At 57.8% G+C, this 14,003-nt stretch overlaps 2 protein-coding genes across 2 annotated transcripts; one reads left to right on the top strand and one right to left on the bottom strand.

Annotated features, from left to right (window-relative positions):
- Window positions 1-1,025: 1,025 nt before the first annotated feature.
- Window positions 1,026-5,988, bottom strand: C23H1orf50 (chromosome 23 C1orf50 homolog). Its single transcript, XM_071766821.1, has 4 exons — window positions 5,828-5,988; window positions 4,410-4,496; window positions 3,264-3,395; window positions 1,026-1,932 (listed from the first exon to the last, which is right to left on the bottom strand). Exons 1-4 carry the CDS (start codon window positions 5,954-5,956, stop codon window positions 1,750-1,752), a joined length of 531 nt encoding a protein of 176 aa, XP_071622922.1. The 5' UTR covers window positions 5,957-5,988; the 3' UTR covers window positions 1,026-1,749.
- A 70-nt stretch (window positions 5,989-6,058) lies between these two features.
- On the top strand, window positions 6,059-13,276 carry P3H1 (prolyl 3-hydroxylase 1). Its single transcript, XM_071766820.1, has 15 exons — window positions 6,059-6,593; window positions 6,923-7,075; window positions 7,266-7,455; window positions 7,923-8,054; window positions 8,579-8,718; window positions 9,420-9,509; window positions 9,624-9,676; window positions 10,011-10,132; window positions 10,292-10,419; window positions 10,513-10,608; window positions 10,732-10,882; window positions 11,335-11,452; window positions 11,627-11,702; window positions 12,601-12,741; window positions 12,825-13,276. Exons 1-15 carry the CDS (start codon window positions 6,123-6,125, stop codon window positions 12,942-12,944), a joined length of 2,181 nt encoding a protein of 726 aa, XP_071622921.1. The 5' UTR covers window positions 6,059-6,122; the 3' UTR covers window positions 12,945-13,276.
- The last annotated feature ends 727 nt before the right edge of the window (window positions 13,277-14,003 follow it).

The following is a 14,003-nucleotide window of genomic DNA, read 5'->3' as shown; positions in this document are numbered from 1 at the left end:
TTGGGCAAATCCAAGAAAAAAACACTTGCCAGCACCCAGAGGAGCTGCAGGACACTGGGGAGTTCTGAAGTACCGAGGAGGGAGGGTCAGGAGATGGAGTAAAGCCCACAGGAATTCCCACCAGAGGCTGGAATGTGTGGAATCACAAGCTATGGAAGTCTACAAACATCACCCTGACCCCTTCCCACTGTCACTGTGCAGCTTCTAGTGATGGGAAACAGACAAAATGGGAGCAGGAATCCCCTCTGCCCAGAGGAGCACAAATCAATACATGAGGATCTCCTCTGATCTTGCTGTAATTAGCACCATGACAAAGCCCATGCAGTAATTAGCTTTCTCCCTTCCAAGTTAAGGTTTAATAACGTGCAGTGAAATAAGGCCTGGGGTGATGAAATAAGCAGGAAAAAAAAAAAAAAGCATAAAATCAAGACATTTGATCAGCCAATTCTATGATTCTATGAAAGGCTGTGAAGAGGACACCACTCTCCCATCCACCACCACCACCCTGGAAGGCAGAAAAGCCCAACCCAAGTGTGCTTCTGGTTGGACTCCCTCAATAAGCATCACCTCCACCTTTGGTGGGCTCAGACCTTGGGGTCACAATTTTCCTTCCACAAATGGCCCCAACCATCACATCACCAGTGGAGAGGCAGCTAAGTGGCTGTGAAATGTGAATATGTGACTGTGAAATGTGAATATGTGACTGTGAAATGCCTTGAGCAGCACAGGTCACTGCCTCATAACCCCAGGGAGGTCAGGAAGTCAGGAGAGGATGAGAGCAGATCTGACTTGAGATGCCAGGACCCAACATGGACATCTTCTCCATCAGTGTAGTCCAAAACCAGGCTTTTTTGAAGCTGGGCAGAGGGAGAACATCTCAGCAGCTCTGGCCTTTGCCTCTTCCCAATTCTTGGTGGAAAAGGAGGCTGGAGTTGTCCTACTAACCCCTTGTGCCCTCTGGTAAAGCCAAAGGGATGCTTTCCACACAGGGCCTGTCTCAGAGCTACACTTGACCTCAATACTGATTTATTTTCTCATTAAAATTCTCATTTATTTATTTATTTTCATTTATTTTCACTATTATTCAGTGTCCCTGCATACTCCTGTCTCATCTTGGCAGCTCAAGCACTCAAAGCCCAGGGGAAGACAGGAGGACAGTGACACACAGACCTTTTGAAGAGTGCCTGAGCCCTGAATGGCAATTTCAGGGTGTTCTTCCCAGAGAAAAGAGCTCCAGGTCATGACATGTGCCAGATTCAGGGCTTTGGACCACCTGGGGCAGAGACCAACAGATAAAGGTCACGACAGACTGTCCTGTGTGGGGTTTTGACTGCTCTTCCCAGGCCACAGAGCTTCCTAAACATGTGCATTTTAATGAGGGAAAACCATCCAGCCCTGAAAGCATTACCTGCCACACGTAGACACAACCAGGACACCAGAGCCAGACAGGCAGGGGATATTTTATAGTGTTATCACATCTGCCCCAAGCATGTTTGCTTTTTTGCCCCAAGCCCTCTTGGAACTGACTCCACCTGATATTATCTGCCTCTGACTACAGCCTGGCATAAATCAAAGAAATAAATTATTCAATTCCTAGAAAATCCAGTCAGACAGAATGCAGAATGAACCTTGTTAAAACACAGAGCAAGCACTGGCAGCATCAGCATTTTTGTTTCTTGGTCTCTTTCCTTGCTCTGCCTTAGGCAGAACAAAGGACTCTGCACAGGGGGACCTGGATGGTCACTGATGTCACTTGGTCAAGCCCTGGAAGTTGGGCTCTGTACACGGGGGCAGTGCTGCCTGCTGGCTCAGCAGCTTGTCCAGAACCCTCATCTCAGCATCCCTTCTCTCAATCTCCTCAAACGGAGTCCATGACATGTCATGCTGGAGCTTATAGGCACCAACAAATTCATGAGGACTGGTCCCCCACTCCTGGAAGAGAACAGAATTCGTATCATTGCTCATTTTCCCTTGAAGTTGTCCTTCACCCCAAGCTCTGCCCCTGCTGGACAGCCCATCCCACCTTTGGAGCAGTCCTAGCTACATGACCATCCATTTTCTACCCTAAAAATAGGCTTAACAAGACTGAGTCTAAGACCAGGCCAAGACACAGTGCTGCTGATGCAGAGAGGCAGGAGGCTACAGCATCCCCCTGAGCTGCACAGAGCTCCTCTACGTGCTCGGTGCTTTGCTCTGAAGCCTTCACCCTGCAGATAAGGAAATGGGTGCCCTGGAAGGAGGGCACCTACAAGAACCAAAGTGATTCACTCTCTGGCCTGAAGTGCCTGAGAAAACCCCACTGCCAGGCAGCCCAGGGCTATTTGCAGTTCATTACTTCCAGAGAAGTCCTGCAGGGACTGAAAGGCAGAGCTGAGGTCCATGTGCCAAAGGGATTCCTGACCCCCACCTACCCAGAGGTGAGAGAATGGTTGCTCTGAGTCGGTGCTCTGCCACCAGCAAAGAACTCAGACTAAGGACAAACACCAACTGAGCAGGAGCTAACATCATAGAATCATAGAATCCTAGGGGTTGGAAGGGACCTGGAAAGATCATCTAGTCCAACCCCCCCTGCCAGAGCAGGGCCCCCTAGAGTACATCCCCTAGGAACGTGTCCAGGTGGGTTTTGAATGTCTCCAGTGAAGGAGACTCCACAACCCCCCTGGGCAGCCTGTTCCAGGGCTCCGTCACCCTTACAGTAAAAAAATTCTTTCTGATATTCAACTTGAACCTCCTATGCTCCAATTTACACCCATTACCCCTTGTCCTATCACTGGTCACCACTGAGAAAAGCCTAACTCCATCTCCCTGACACTCACCCCTTACATATTTGAAAACATTGATGAGGTCACCCCTCAGTCTCCTTTTCTCCAAACTAAAGAGACCCAGCTCCCTCAGCCTTTCCTCATAAGGGAGATGTTCCACTCCCTTAATCATCTCAGTAGCTCTGCGCTGGACTCTTTCAAGCACTTCCCTGTCCTTCTTGAACTGAGGGGCCCAGAACTGGACACAATACTCCAGGTGTGGCCTCACCAATGCAGAATAGAGGGGGAGGAGAACCTCTCTTGACCTACTAACCACACCCTTTCTAATGCACCCCAGGATGCCATTGGCCTTCTTGGCCACAAGGGCACATTGCTGGCTCATGGGCATCTTCTTGTCTACCAGGAAAACCATCGACCAGGTACCATCGAGTTGGTACCTTTAGCTGAGGTCCAGAAGTGTCCAAACCACCACAACCTTGGGTTTTCTTTGTTACCACCCACCTTGGGAGACAGGATGGAGAAGTACCGCTGGCCACTCTCCCGCCTGTACATGTAGTAAATGTTCCCTGGCTTCTTCACGAGGTTGCAGGCCACGTGGTTCAGATCAGCATCTCTGCTGGCTTCATCCAAGATCTGAAAATCAAATTTTAAATCTTGACACGTTAAATAAAACTAGAGCACACTAGGGTCCAAGATACATCCCTTGACAAACCACTCACGAGGCACCGTCCTCCCCGGTGCACGTTTGGCTTCACATGGCACATCCCAACTGCCCCAGGAAGCAGCTGTTTTCCAGAGATTTTCACCAAGTTTCCCCTGTGAGCTGGACATGAGAGCTCCTACACCCCTCCACAGAGGTGGAGATACCACCAGCCACCAAGATCTTCTTCTCCACAGCCCCAGGTTCACCTCTGTGCCTCAGCCCACCACATGCTGGATTTGTTTCTTGTCCCCACACACAGCTACCAGCCCCTGGGGACTTCCCTGCTGTGGTCCCCGAGGGAAAGGACAGCAAACAAAGGGGAATTCATCCTCCCAGCTCCAGCAGCTGATTGCTCCACAGCTCTGGCTCCACCAGTTAACAATTCCATGACGTAGTGGCCTGGATGGTGGCAGAGCAGTCGTGGTGACTGGCAGATCCTTTCCCATTTAGCCTCTGAGATTTCATCCCCAAAGGGGCTGCATTGGAGAGGAGAGCTGAGCCCCATTGCCAGAGCCACCTGCTCCAGCAAACGAGCTGGGACAAGCTGGAAAGCCAGGCCCTTTGTCAGATAACAGCTCCTCTGCCCCCAGGAGCACTGTGCTGAGTGCTCCCAGGAGTCACCTGTCCCCAAATCCATCATCCCTCCATCTTTCCCAACACCTAAGCTGATTTCCACTGCCTGCCCTCCCTCCTCCACCTCAATAAAACTGCTCCCTGCTGGTCGAAGGACTCAGGGATGACACCAAAACCAACACTCCCCCCCTCCCCAGCTGATACCATATAATAAACACATTATTTTCCCACTGAATCTCCTCCACCTGACTCCTGGCTATGGCTGCACCCAGGCCACACCTGCACCCAAATGCCAGGCAGTGCAGGCAGAGACCCCCATCTCCCCTCTCCATGCAGGCAAGAAGCTCCCAGCTCCCTCAACCCATCCTCACCTTCCGTGCCTGCTCCTGGAGGTACTGGATCTGCTGGGCAATGACAGTCAGCTTGCTGCAGGCATTGGCACGGATGAAGTCGTCTGCCTGGCAAGGAACAAGGAGGCTGGGCCAGGAGGGGAAGGGACGTAGCCCTTGGGACCCCCCTGGGCTGGGGGAGAGGCACCCACGGCCTCACTCCAGGCTTTAATGGGGCCCTTGGTGGGGTGGGAGCTGCCCTGGTACCCCCAGCAGTGAGAGGGCAGCCAGGGAACCAGGAAATGAAAGAAACTGGAGAGCAGTGGAAAAGGCCGGCAGGACACACTGGGAGGCACTGGGATGCACTGGGAGGAGGCAGGAGGTTTTACAGGGAAGCATTTAGGTGGGCTGAGAAGCTCCAGGGGACGTACTGGAAGGTGGGATGCACTCACTGGGAGGCACTGGATTGGACTGGGAATCACTGAAGAAGGAACAAGATGCTGGGATGGACTTGGAGAGCGAGTGGTAGGACACAGTGTGCTGGACTAAAAGCAGTGGGACGTGCTGGGAGGTGTACTGGGGTGACTGGGAGCTTAGTGGGGTGTTGTAGGAATCACTGGAGAGAGGCACTGAGGTGTGACAGGAGGGGACAGGGGGACGTGCTGGGAAACCGGGACACGGGGACAGGCACCACGGGACACCAGGACGTGTCGGGAGGCACCGCGGCCGCCTCCGGCTGCGAAGGTCCCGGCAACGACCGGGAGGGAACGGGACACCGGGTACGGGAGCGGGACACCGGGCACGGGAGCGGGATACCGGGCACGGGAGCGGGATACCGGGCACGGGAGGGGGATACCGGGCACGGGAGGGGGATACCGGGCACGGGAGGGGGATACCGGGCACGGGAGCGGGATACCGGGCACGGGAGGGGGATACCGGGCACGGGAGGGGGATACCGGGCACGGGAGCGGGATACCGGGCACGGGAGCGGGATACCGGGCACGGGAGCGGGATACCGGGCACGGGAGGGGGATACCGGGCACGGGAGGGGGATACCGGGCACGGGAGGGGGATACCGGGCACGGGAGCGGGATACCGGGCAAAGTAGCGGGATACCGGGCAAGGGAGCGGGACGCCGGACACGGGAGCGGGACGCCGGACACGGGAGCGGGACGCCGGGCACGGGAGCGGGATACGGGTACGGGAGCGGGATACGGGTACGGGAGCGGGATACGGGTACGGGAGCAGGACTCCGGGTACGGGAGCAGGACTCCGGGTACGGGAGCGGGATACGGGTACGGGAGCGGGATACGGGTACGGGAGCGGGATACGGGTACGGGAGCGGGGCGCCGGGTACGGGAGCGGGGCGCCGGGTACGGGAGCGGGGCGCCGGGTACGGGAGCGGGGCAACGTGTGCCGGCACTGTCTCCACGGTCCCGCCGCCGGGTCCCGGCCCTCACCTGCTGCACCTGCCGGGCCAGGGCCACCAGATCCCCGGGGTCCCCGACGCGGGCAGCCCGGCCTGAGCTGCCCTCCACCAGGGCCAGTCCCGCCGCCCCACCGGGCCCCGCTTCCCCCTCCGCCGCCATCACCCGCCCCGCCGGCCCGGCCCTTTCCGTCCGGTGGGGGCGGAGCTTCCGCCGCGGGGCGGGGCCGTTCTGGGTGCTGATTGGCTGTCGGGCGGGTAGGGTGGGCGGGGCGCTCGGTGCCGGTGCGGGAGGGGCGTGTGCGGGCGCGGCCCCCGGGCTGGGGGAGATGGCGGGGACCGCCGGGGCTGCGGGGATCCCGGTGCTGCTGCTGCTGCTCCTGGCGCTGCTGGCGCGGGCGGCGACGCCACCGGGGCCGGTACCGGATGATCCCCCGCTGCCGGCCCAGCCGCCGGACGCTCTGTTCGCCGCCGGTGCCGAGGCCTACACGCGGGGCGACTGGCCCGCCGTGGTGCTGCAGATGGAGCGGGCGCTCCGGGCGCGGGCGGCCGTGCGGTCCCGGTTGGTGCGGTGCCGCCTGCTCTGCGCCAACGCCACGGCTGGGCCGGCGGAGGGAGAGGATCCCCATCTCGAACCCGCGCTCCGCGATTTGCTCTTCTTCCGCGGGCTCCTGCGCCGTGCTGCCTGCCTGCGGGACTGCGGGCCCCCCGCGCCCTCCCGGTACCGGCTGGGAGACGAGCTGGACCGCGAGTTCAGCAAGCGCAGCCCTTACAACTACCTCCAGGTCGCCTATTTCAAGGTGCGGGACCGGGGCTTGCGGGATCGGCAACGGCCGCGGGAATAGAACGGGACCGGGATCCGAGATGGGTGCGATGCCCGCAGGGATCCCGGGGGAGGAGGGGAACAACTGGGAGAACCGGGCGGGGGCGATCCCGGGGGTGTCCCGGGAGGTCCGGCTGCCCTGGCAGGCGGGTGCGGGGTGCCGGCCGGCGGCCCCCGGGCCCTGCCCGTCCCCCCCTTCCCGCAGTGCCACGTAGGAGCTCGCCGGAGCCGCCCCCGTCGCCGCCCCCGTCCCGGCTGCGGGTCCCCGGTCCAACCTCCGGGCTCAGCCCTCTGCCCCCCCTGCAGATGAACCGGGCAGCGCAGGCAGCCGCGGCCGCGCACACGTTCTATGTGGCCAACCCCGGGCACCAGGAGATGAGGCAGAACCTGGAGTATTACCAAGCCATGGCCGGGGTCCTCGAGGAGGATTTCACCGACCTGGAAGCCAAACCCCACCTGGTGAGACCCCCAAACTTCCCCTCCGCTGCTGGACCTGGGGGGGGTCACGCCACAGCTTGGTGAAGTCGTGAGGGTGCCACGGTGGTGCTGGAGATCCATCCCCATCCTCTGAGGATAAAGTACCCTGGGTGCTCCACCACAGGGAGTGGGACATTGAGGAGCCCCCTCCTCATTCCTCATCTCTCCACAGAGTGAATTTCGGCTGGGTGTCAGGTTTTACACGGAGGAGCAGCCAGCTGCTGCCATCCTGCACCTGGAGAAGGCACTGGAGGAGTATTTTGTGGCAGATGCTGAGTGCCGTGCACTTTGTGAGGGACCCTATGACTATGAGGGCTACAACTACCTGGAGTACAACGCTGACCTTTTCCAGGCCATCACAGGTGGGTGTTGTGCATGCTGTGGCCTTTCCCAAGAGCTGGAGACAACACTGGGAGGTGGTTGTCCCCAAAGTCCTGGAGAGCAGTGGATTTCCCAGGACAGCAAACACCATCTGGGTTTCACTAGGAGGAGAGTGACCAGTGAGTGGCAGTAGGTGTTTGTCCACTCTCAGCACTTGGGGTGATGCCCAGGAACCCCCCCAGATTCCAGAGGGATGTGGAGGAACAGGACACGTGGATCACTAGGACACAAGGGGGGAGACTGAGGATGGCCAGTCCGTCCCCAGGGAGCCACACAGCCCCACCACCAACCACACAGAGATAGGCAACCACCATCCTGGAGGGTTTCCACCACCAAAAAGCTGGCAACAGGCCTGCTGCAAGGAGGGTTGGAGTCAGAGACCCCGCAAGGTTCTGTTCACCACCCCTTGGATTACCACGAGCAGTGACACGGGGTTTTTCTCCACCAGATCACTACATGCAGGTACTCAGCTGCAAGCAGGGATGTGTTACAGAGCTGGCCTCCCAGCCTGGCCGGGAGAAACCCTTGGAGGATTTTTTGCCCTCACACTTCAACTACCTCCAGTTTGCCTACTACAACAGTAAGTAGCTCATTGCCCTGTCCTCCATTGGTGCTGGACACCATGATCTGCATGGGCTGTTCTTCACAAGCAGAAATCCTTGAGTTGGAAAGGGACCTTCAGACCCCACGTAGTCCAACCCAAGATGCAGGGACACCTCCCGCCAGTCCAGGTTGTCCAAGCCCCATCCAACCTGGCCTTGAACTCTTCCACAACTTCTCTGGGCAACCTGCACCAGTGTCTCACCACCCTCACCTTAAAAATTTCTTTGTGGCCCTCCTCTGGACTCGTTCCAACAGATCTGTGTCTTTCTTATGGTGGAGACACCAGAACTGGATGCAGTATTTGAGGTGGGGGTCTCACAAGTGCAGAACAGAGGAGGAGAATAAGTTTTGCCTTTGTGGCAATAGTTATCTTGTTCTGGGGTATCTGCCCTACTTGGGTGACTCTTTGAAAAAGAAGTACTTTCTTGTTTCTCCTCCATGTCCATGTTTTCTCCATGTCTCATGGACAGGCCATAACAGAACATAACATTCTCTTTGCAGGTGGAAATTACGAAAAAGCCATTGAGTGCACCAAAACCTATTTGCTCTTCTACCCAAACGATGAGGTGATGAACCAGAATCTGGCCTATTACACTGCTGTCTTGGGGGAAAACCTGGCAGGACCTATCCAGCCCCGAGAGGTGAGCAACCCACTGGGATGAGCTGTTTCAGGGACATCTTCTCCCCTCCTGGGTCTCATCACCTTTGCAGAGGTTTTGGGGTCTGCTTGAGTCCAGCCACCCTCTGGTGGCAAGGTGGAGAGGAGTGGATGCATCCGAGACCAACAAGCTGGAAAATAGCTGAGAGACTGAAAAATGTCACGGGCTAAGTATCTTTGGCCAAATGAAGTCCTGATGGACCAGCACAAATGGACCAGTCCTGTGGGAGAGGTCAGACTTTTTAGAAGAATCTGAGCAGACCTCTGTTCCAGACTGCTCCAACGAAAGTGGAATTGCTTAAAAAAGAGAAGATTTGGTTTCAAAATCGCACAGTGATGATGCTTGAGTTCTGCCTGGGTGGTGGGAGGCAGGCATAGAGATCTCTGACCCATGTCAGGTGGACCAGGGAAGGGAAGGGTCCTTCATGCAGGAGGGATGTACCCGTGCCTCTGTCTCCCCCCATCCTCTCACCAGGGCTTATCCACACGGGACAGGGAACTTTGTGCAGGATGGGGAAAGCCATTTGCTTCCCAGCTGTCAGAGGGGCCAGAAATCCAGGGCTGGTGGGTCTGGAGCAAGGACTGCAGGAGTGATGTAAACCCTGCTGCCTCCTGCCCTCGCTCGGGGTCTTTCTAGAGCCCTTGTGCCAAGCCTTCACCCTGTCCCTCTGCCCCCCACCCCAGGAGATCCGGGTGTACCTCCAACGAAGCCTGATGGAGAAGGAGCTGCTCTTCTTCAGCTACGACGTCTTTGGCATCCCCTTTGTGGACCCAGTGAGTGGTTCTGGAACAGCTGAACGCAGTGGCCATGTAGAAAGGATATGAGGGGGTCTGTGTGCCAGCCAGACCCTGTTCCAGCTCCTCATGGTGTTGTTCTTCTGGCTGCAGGACACCTGGACACCCAAAGAGGTGATACCAAAGAGACTGCAAGAGAAACAGAAGTGAGTCCCCTCCAAAGCCTGTCCCGTGGGAGGGATTGATGGGGTTTGGACCTCCACCATGGGGTTTGGAGCACACTTCCAGGGAGAGTTTTTGGTGTTGGGGCTGGGAGATGTTGCTGGAGAGCAGAAATGTGCTGCCCATCAGCCCTTGGGGTGCCGGGAACGGGTAGGTCATCCTGAGCAGGGCAGGATGAGGGCTGCACTGAGATGACTCTCCAGCCTTGGGCTTTGTCACCAGCCTCTGGGGACAGCTCGTCCTGCCCTCGTGCTGGTGTCTCTCATTCCCAACGTGGAGGCAGGGGGGTGGTGGAGCTGATGGCTGACACGTGCCCAGGGCGGAGCGGGAGACGGCGGCGCGCATCTCGGAGGAGATTGGCAACCTGATGAAGGAGATTGAGACACTGGTGGAGGAGAAGGCCAAGGAGTCTGCTGATCTGAGCAAATTCATCCGAGAAGGTAGGGAGGAAAGTGGGGAAAGTGGGATGGGGACCTCCGAGCCCCTGCTGCCAGCTCGTGGACACGGGTGGTGGCAGGAGCACACGGCTTCCTCCAGCCCTGTGCCCCAAGGCTGGCAGCACCCATCCCTGTGTCCTTCTGCTCCTCTTTGTGCCACAGGTGGCCCCTTGGTGTACGAAGGAGCCAGTGTCACCATGAATTCCAAGGCCCTGAACGGCTCCCAGCGCGTCGTGGTGGACGGGGTCCTCTCCAGTGAGGAGTGCCAAGAGCTGCAAAAACTCTCCAATGTGAGCACGGGGGCAGAGATGGGGTGGGGGAGGCTGGAGGGTCCCGTGCTGAGGCTCAGAAGTCAGAGCAGTGATGCTGTCTGGGTTTTGCAGGCAGCTGCCTCAGCTGGGGATGGCTATCGTGGGAAGACATCTCCTCACACCCCCAGCGAGACCTTTCATGGTGTGACTGTCCTCAAGGCCCTCAAGGTTAGGGGGGCTGTGGGAAGGGGGGGTACCAGAGGCTGTGGAGGTGAGGGTGGGGAGGTTTGAAGGCAGGCAGCTGCTTGGCCAAGCCCAGGGCTGAGCCTGCTCCACATCTGTCTGCCACAGCTGGGCCAGGAGGGCAAGGTGCCCCTGCAAAGTGCCTACCTCTACTACAACGTGACAGAGAAAGTGAGGCACATGATGGAGTCCTACTTCCGTCTGGAGGTCCCACTCCACTTCTCCTACTCCCACCTGGTGTGCCGCACAGCTATTGATGGTGAGCGTGGCTCAGAGGAACACAAACCCAGGAGGAGCAAAGCTCCTGCAGCCTCTTCTCCTCTCTGGGTCCTCTCCCGCAGCTGGCGACCTCCTTGCTGCTCCCTGACCTGCTCCTGTTCCCAGAGGGAAGGTGTTGGGGAGCTCGTTCCAAGGCCCAGTTTGTTGGTTGCCTCCAATGGAGGAGGGTGGCTTGGTGCTGCACCAGGTTTCAGCACCCAGAAGCAGCTGGGATTGGGTGCTGTGGGAGTCTGTAACTGGAGGGCCATGGAGATGCCGTGGCACAGGACAACAGGCTTGTGCCCCCCAAAATGGCCTCTCGTGGTCCATGAGAGTGGAAAGGCTTTGTTACAGGGACTTTCTTGTCACCTCCAAACCCATGGTGCTTGGGGACAGTCCCCGGTCCTGCCGGGGCAAAAGGGTCCTGATGTGCCAGGTCTTGTTGCACCCTAGAGAAGCAAGAAGGACGGAGTGACAACAGTCATGAGGTGCACGTGGACAACTGCATCCTCAATGCAGAGGCCCTGGTGTGTGTGAAGGAACCTCCAGCCTACACTTTCCGGGATTACAGGTACTGGTGGTGTCTGTCAGAGGGCTTGGTGGCACCTGGCTTGGGAGGAGCAGGGTGGGAGGACAACCAAAACTGGACCTTCTGCATCTGGCTCTTCCCATGGAGCTCCCAGCTCTCTGGAGCTCTGCCCTAGGGGCATGGTTGTCACCTCTGCTTGTTCATGGCTTCCTTTAGTGCCATCCTCTACCTCAACGGGGACTTTGAAGGAGGAGCTTTCTACTTCACCGAGCTGGATGCCAAGACTGAGACTGTAAGTAGCTCAGCTCCTTGAGGATTTAGGATTTGTCTTCAGCACAGAGCCCAGCTCCTGCCTGCTGGCCCTGTTCCTGTGAGCCATGGGCTAAGGCAACGTCGTTGGAAGCTCATCCAACAAGTGTTGGGTCCTGGACTTGGGTCACAACAACCCCAGACAACACTCCAGGCTTGGGGAGGAGTTGCTAGAAGGTGCCCAGCTAAAAAGGACCTGGGAGTATTGATTGACAGTGTCTGAACATGAGCCAGCGTGTGCCCAGGTGGCCAAAAAGGCCACCAGCATCCTGGCTTGTGTCAGCACTGGGGTGGCCAGCAGGAGCAGGGCAGGGATGGTCCCCCTGTCACTGGGGGGGTCAGTTCTGGGCCCCTCAGGAGCAGAAGGACACTGAGGGGTTGGAGAGTGTCCAGAGAAGGGAATGGGGAAGGGGCTGGAGCAGAAGTCCTACAAGGAAAGGTTGAGGGACTTGGGGCAAAGGAGGCTGAGGGGACACCTGGCTGTCTGCAAGTGCTTGAGAGGAGGTTGGAGGGAGCACAGGTTGGTCTCTTTTCCCTGGTGACAGGAGGAGCTAGCCTCAGGTTGTGCCAGGGGAGGTTTAGATTGCATATTAGAAGAAACTTCTCCACTGAAAGGGTTATTAAGCACTGCAGAAAGTGCCCAGGGAGGTGATTAACTCACCATTCCTGGAGCTGTTTGAAAGCCATATGGATGTGCTGGGGGACAATGTTTAGCACCAGACTCAGCAGAATTGGGTTAATGGTTGGAACCATCATAAAGGTCTTTTCCAACCAGGATAATTCTGTGTGACTCTGTGTGAAAGCCCCCGGTGCCAGTGCAGGGGACGCACTGGGTGGAGGGGAACCCACTTACCCTGAGCAGGGTCTCCCCTCCACCGCAGGCTGAGGTTCATCCCCAGTGTGGCCGTGCTGTGGGCTTCTCCTCTGGCTCAGAGAACCCCCACGGGGTGAAAGCTGTGACCAAAGGCCAGCGCTGTGCCATCGCCCTCTGGTTCACCCTGGATCCCCGGCACAGGGAACGGGTAAGCTCCCTCCTCCCCGGGTGCTGGGGGGTGGCTTTGGGGGGGACAATCCCCACGCTTATCCCCCCGGGTCTGCCCCCCAGGAGCGTGTGCAGGCAGATGACCTGGTGAAGATGCTTTTTGGCCCGGAGGAGAGGGATTTGCTGCAGGAGCCAGAGCAGGAGCCACCAGCTGCCACTGCGGTGGGGAAGGATGAGCTGTGACTTCCCACAGGGGTTGTGATGTCCCTGCCAGGACCAGTGACACCAGTGTGGTGGTGTCAGGCTGCTCAGCCCTTTGGACTGGACCCCCCTCCACCCCTGAGTAGGATGGGGAGGTGGGGGATGTCCCACACCACCCAGCATCCTGCTGTGGACCTGACTTGGGGCTGTCACAGTGGCTCAGGGGGGCTGTCAGGGGGGACTTTTTGATGCTTTTTCAGGGGTGAGGACCCAGTGCTATGGTAGCAGACATGTGCCTTTCCACTCGGCTGAAACTGCTGCTATTTAAGTGCCTTCTGCAGAAAATGGGTGAATAAAGGCTTCTTTTTTTTTTTTTTCCTTTTTTTTTTTTTTTTTCTCCTAAGCCATCCCTTGCTCACTAGTAGCCTGGAGGCTTCTGTCCCTTGGCTGTCACCCAGTGTTGAGATGCATCCTTCCTGCCTTGTAAACATTTACCCCAACATTTTGCAGCCCTGCAACCTCAGGAAGGTGTTTGCTGGGGACGAGGGGAACTTTTCAAAGGTGCAAACAGATCCCAGGGGGGAGCCAGGGGATGTTTGCCAGGGACAATGCAACCCCTGCTAAGACCCACAGCATCCCTTGGACCCCACTTTTGCAGCGTGGGAAGGGACCCACTGTTGTGGGCAGGAGGGGAACTGTCCTTGAACAAGAAGCACATTGAGCAGGGTGGCACCCCTGGAACAGGGCATGGAATTGTTCCTGTGCTTGTCCAGCCCCAGCCATTACCATAACCATCCAGGGAATGTGAGGACATAAATCCTGCCCCACGCTGGGGGGCCAGGCACCCCCATAATGTTTGGAGAGGGCAGAGGGCAGGTCCTGCCCAGCATGGGGGTGGGAGAGGGGGGCCCTGGGGGGTGGTTTCTCCAGGATGGACGTGTGGATGGTCCCGTTCTGGTGGTCACCCACCATCCTGCTGGCTGGCCCCGAGCGTGAGCAGACTGCTGATGAGCAGTTAACCATTGCCAGGTTTGGGGCTGCCACCTGCATTTTGTCACCCAAGCAGTGCCACGTGTCACCCCCACACCCCCCACCCGTGGG

Source organism: Heliangelus exortis, chromosome 23, assembly GCF_036169615.1.
Source record: "Heliangelus exortis chromosome 23, bHelExo1.hap1, whole genome shotgun sequence".
In the NCBI taxonomy this organism is placed as follows: Eukaryota; Metazoa; Chordata; class Aves; order Apodiformes; family Trochilidae; genus Heliangelus; species Heliangelus exortis.
The sequence above is the reverse complement of the archived record's forward strand: the minus strand, read 5'-3'. Positions and strand labels throughout refer to the sequence as shown.